The 3,261-nt window shown below is 38.2% G+C and overlaps 1 protein-coding gene across 3 annotated transcripts in view; it reads right to left on the reverse strand.

Moving 5' to 3' along the window:
- Positions 1-2,435, reverse strand: part of LOC137791948 (RNA-binding protein 4.1-like) — a 4,164-nt gene extending 1,729 nt beyond the window's left edge. For 2 of the 3 annotated variants that reach the window (XM_068587167.1, XM_068587164.1), the window contains exons 1-2: positions 2,319-2,435; positions 187-616 (exon numbers count right to left, since the gene is read on the reverse strand). In XM_068587167.1, coding sequence (XP_068443268.1) covers positions 187-598 — 412 coding nt within the window. In that variant the 5' untranslated portion in view covers positions 599-616; positions 2,319-2,435. The other variant, XM_068587166.1, reaches the window with a different exon arrangement.
- Between the last annotated feature and the right edge of the window lie 826 nt (positions 2,436-3,261).

The following is a 3,261-nucleotide window of genomic DNA, read 5'->3' on the forward strand; positions in this document are numbered from 1 at the left end:
CCACTGGTTTTACAAGAGACATTGGCAAGAATTTAGGTGATTACTTTCAGTCCACCCGGTCAATTAATGTTGGAAAAAGACGGTGGATTTTACTCATCATGAGTGCGCTACAGCGACAGAACAGAATCCAAAATTCTTATGTATAGACAGCAAAGACAACTAGCTCTCCCTCGCCAAAGAGTTCACCTTTATAGGCGGTGTTGTCCAGCTTACTGATGGCATCCATGGCATCCTCCATTCGCTCCATGTGAATGAAGGCGTAGTCCTTCACTATGTCACACTCTACCACTGTGCCGAACTCGGCAAACTTGGCCCGCAGGACGTCAGTAGTGACCCCTTCGCCGAGGTTGCTGACGTGCAGTTTAGTGGTGGACTTGGGCCTCCCTTTGCTCATCTCCACGTTGATGCGCCAGCCGTTCAGCTCGTGCTGGTGGAGGTTTCGGATGGCCTCCTCTGCCTCCGACACATTGCTCATGTGTACAAAACCATAGTTTTTGACAATATCACATTCCGAGACCTTTCCGTACTTCTCGAAGAGCTCACGCAGCTCCTCAGGGGCGGTATTGCAGGCGAGGTTACCAATGAAGATTTTCACCATGATGAAGCTCTGTGTATCCTAGAAGATGTTTATAACAACAACAACAACAACAAAAAACACAAAAAATATTCAATGAGATGAGATTAAAAGAGATGTGCAGCTGTGCAGTTATTAAATTATATTAAATATCTAGCTAAAACTATAGCAGTCTAGGGCTGTCATTATATCAACACAATTGTTATGGCCAAAAGACATGCAGGATAAGATTATTATATAGAGAAAATAAATAAAAAAGTAACAATCCGAACAGTCAATATCATTTTAAACTATTTGATGTGTTTTTTTTTTTGGCAAATGAATTATACCCTAAGGAACAGTGAAGAGAGGAAAAGGAAAAGTGTGATGGAAAAGAATGATTTACACAATATCAATATTGCATTTTTATTTAAATGTTTAAGATTACAGTTATCAGAACTCGTATTTCGCTATGTTCAGTTTTTATTAAAACTGTTTTATAGAAGTATTGATTCAACTTTATCTTTTGGAGGATGATGCTTGTCGTCCTGTTGAACTGTACTGCATTATTTAAAGTGTTTGTTATTCAGCCTACCTTTATTGACATCAAATATAACAGTAATGTTAACAGCTCAATTTAATTTTGAGAATATTTTGAAATAGGTATTTGGGTAGAGTTAAATATAATATGGGCCAATTTTAGATGGTGACGTAAGTTATTTCAATGTGTCAAATACATATTTAAATCAACATTTAAGATAAAAGTAATAAGTAATTTAAATTAGATTAAGGATGGGCATATACCCAATATTGAAAGTTCAGAACTAGGATTTGGTCGTTGATTATGACTTCAATATCCCTACTGAGGGATAACGCATTAAAACAGTTAATTACATTCTGAGTTAAGTCTATGTATATCTAAAATAAGATATTTCTTTATAGTCCCGGAGAGGGGACATTGCAGGATTACAGCAGCAGACTAATTACAGTAGTTTGAAAGAAGAAGAACAGGGTAGGAAAAGTTGCCAGTAAAGTTTTTTATAAAAACAAAATTTTCAGAAGGTAAAATGTGTGAGGGGATTTAAAACGGTTACATTTCTAAAATAAACTTATTGCTGCTGTCTAGCTTGTCAGGTATATGGCTTACTGTTAGTTGGACACATCTTAATTAGGTTAATATGACCGATAATGCTACATCTATGGTTCATAAGTTGCAAAAAATATGCAATGAGGACAGCGTCAGTGGGTTAAAGGTCCGTGTCGACCCGTCGCGCTTTTGAACGACTGGTTGTAAACATCCGAGCGAGGCGCACCTGTGGCCTTCATGGTTTATCTTCTTTCTGGCGTTTGCTAACGTGGACAGGTAAACTTATCACCTATGAACCGAACGTCAGCTAGCACGTCTTTATTATTCGCTCTACTAGCAAGCGACATATTTCAGTGTTTCTTGCGTTACTCACAGGACTAGCGTAAACAGTCTAAACGTCTTGCTCGTTTTTTGTGTGCAATGTGTTCTGTGTGCACCGTTTCCACGTTGGTCCTCATTTCAGTGTAATGGCGGTCTAACATTTGGGGAAATTAAGGCGTATGGTGTTAGTGAGCTAACATTAGCTAGCTAACAACTTACGAGCTAACGTACGGCCGCAAATTCAGCCGATGTCCATTTGGAGAGCACCCGCAACACCGCTGCGATGACGGTAAATGCGTTAACAACTTCCTAACAAATATTTCACCTCATGCCCCGACTTTACAGTCGCTAACTCACCGATTAAACGGCGTAGGCCTCGAAACCAATGAATGAAAAGTGAAATGGCGGCCGCACAACACCAGTGACGCTGCTACGGTTTCTTCTACTTCCGCGACCACATCCTGCTTCGTTACCGCGACCACTCGAGTAGAAGTCCGCACTGTATCCCACACTGCATCCCACACTGCATACTAAAGTACTGCTCTTACGTCTCTGAAAGTGAGTTAAAAAAATATCTAATGAATTAAGTATTACTGGTTTTGAACAGCAATAAAGAAATGTCGACGATAAAAAGATGAAATAACCTCAGCCTTATCCTTGAACTGATGCTTAAATTTTGACGATAAAAAGATGAAATAACATCAGCCTTATCCTTGAACTGATGCTTGAAATAGCAATGACATCTGGAATAACCTCATTGGCTTACTGTGTTTCAATGAATCACATAGATTATTTGTTTTTGCTTCCTGCAGGTAATTTGAATTACCTCATGGTTGAATGCACTCATTGTAAGTCGCTTTCAATGAAAGCCTCAGCTAAATGGCATATAATGTAATGTAATGGAACACATATTCAATGAAACATAAGTAAACTCAAGTAAAGTTAATTTAATCTTTTCACTAACAGGTCTGGGACAACAAGTTCACAGTTCCTTGCAGACATGTAAGAATTTTATTTACTTGAGTTTGTGGCCTCACATATACTTTTGAGTTATATTTGTTGTTAGTTTCTGAGGCACTTGACAGCAAAACATAGAGTTCAATATTACATTTACAAAGGCTTGTAATGTTATTCTTGCATGTAAATAAACAATTATCAAGCACACACATAAAATAAAACAAGATTTCTTTCTGTTCGGAAATGGAAAAAAAAGGTTTTGAGCATGACTGTATTCTGACAGCTGAGTAAACCTCTGCTGAGGCTCTAAGTAAATCTTTGTAACAACAATGAAACATCTGCC

The sequence above is a fragment of the Clinocottus analis genome, unplaced genomic scaffold (genome assembly GCF_023055335.1).
Source record: "Clinocottus analis isolate CAN_PGR_092001 unplaced genomic scaffold, fCliAna1.0.p SCAF_21, whole genome shotgun sequence".
Taxonomy (NCBI): domain Eukaryota; kingdom Metazoa; phylum Chordata; class Actinopteri; order Perciformes; family Cottidae; genus Clinocottus; species Clinocottus analis.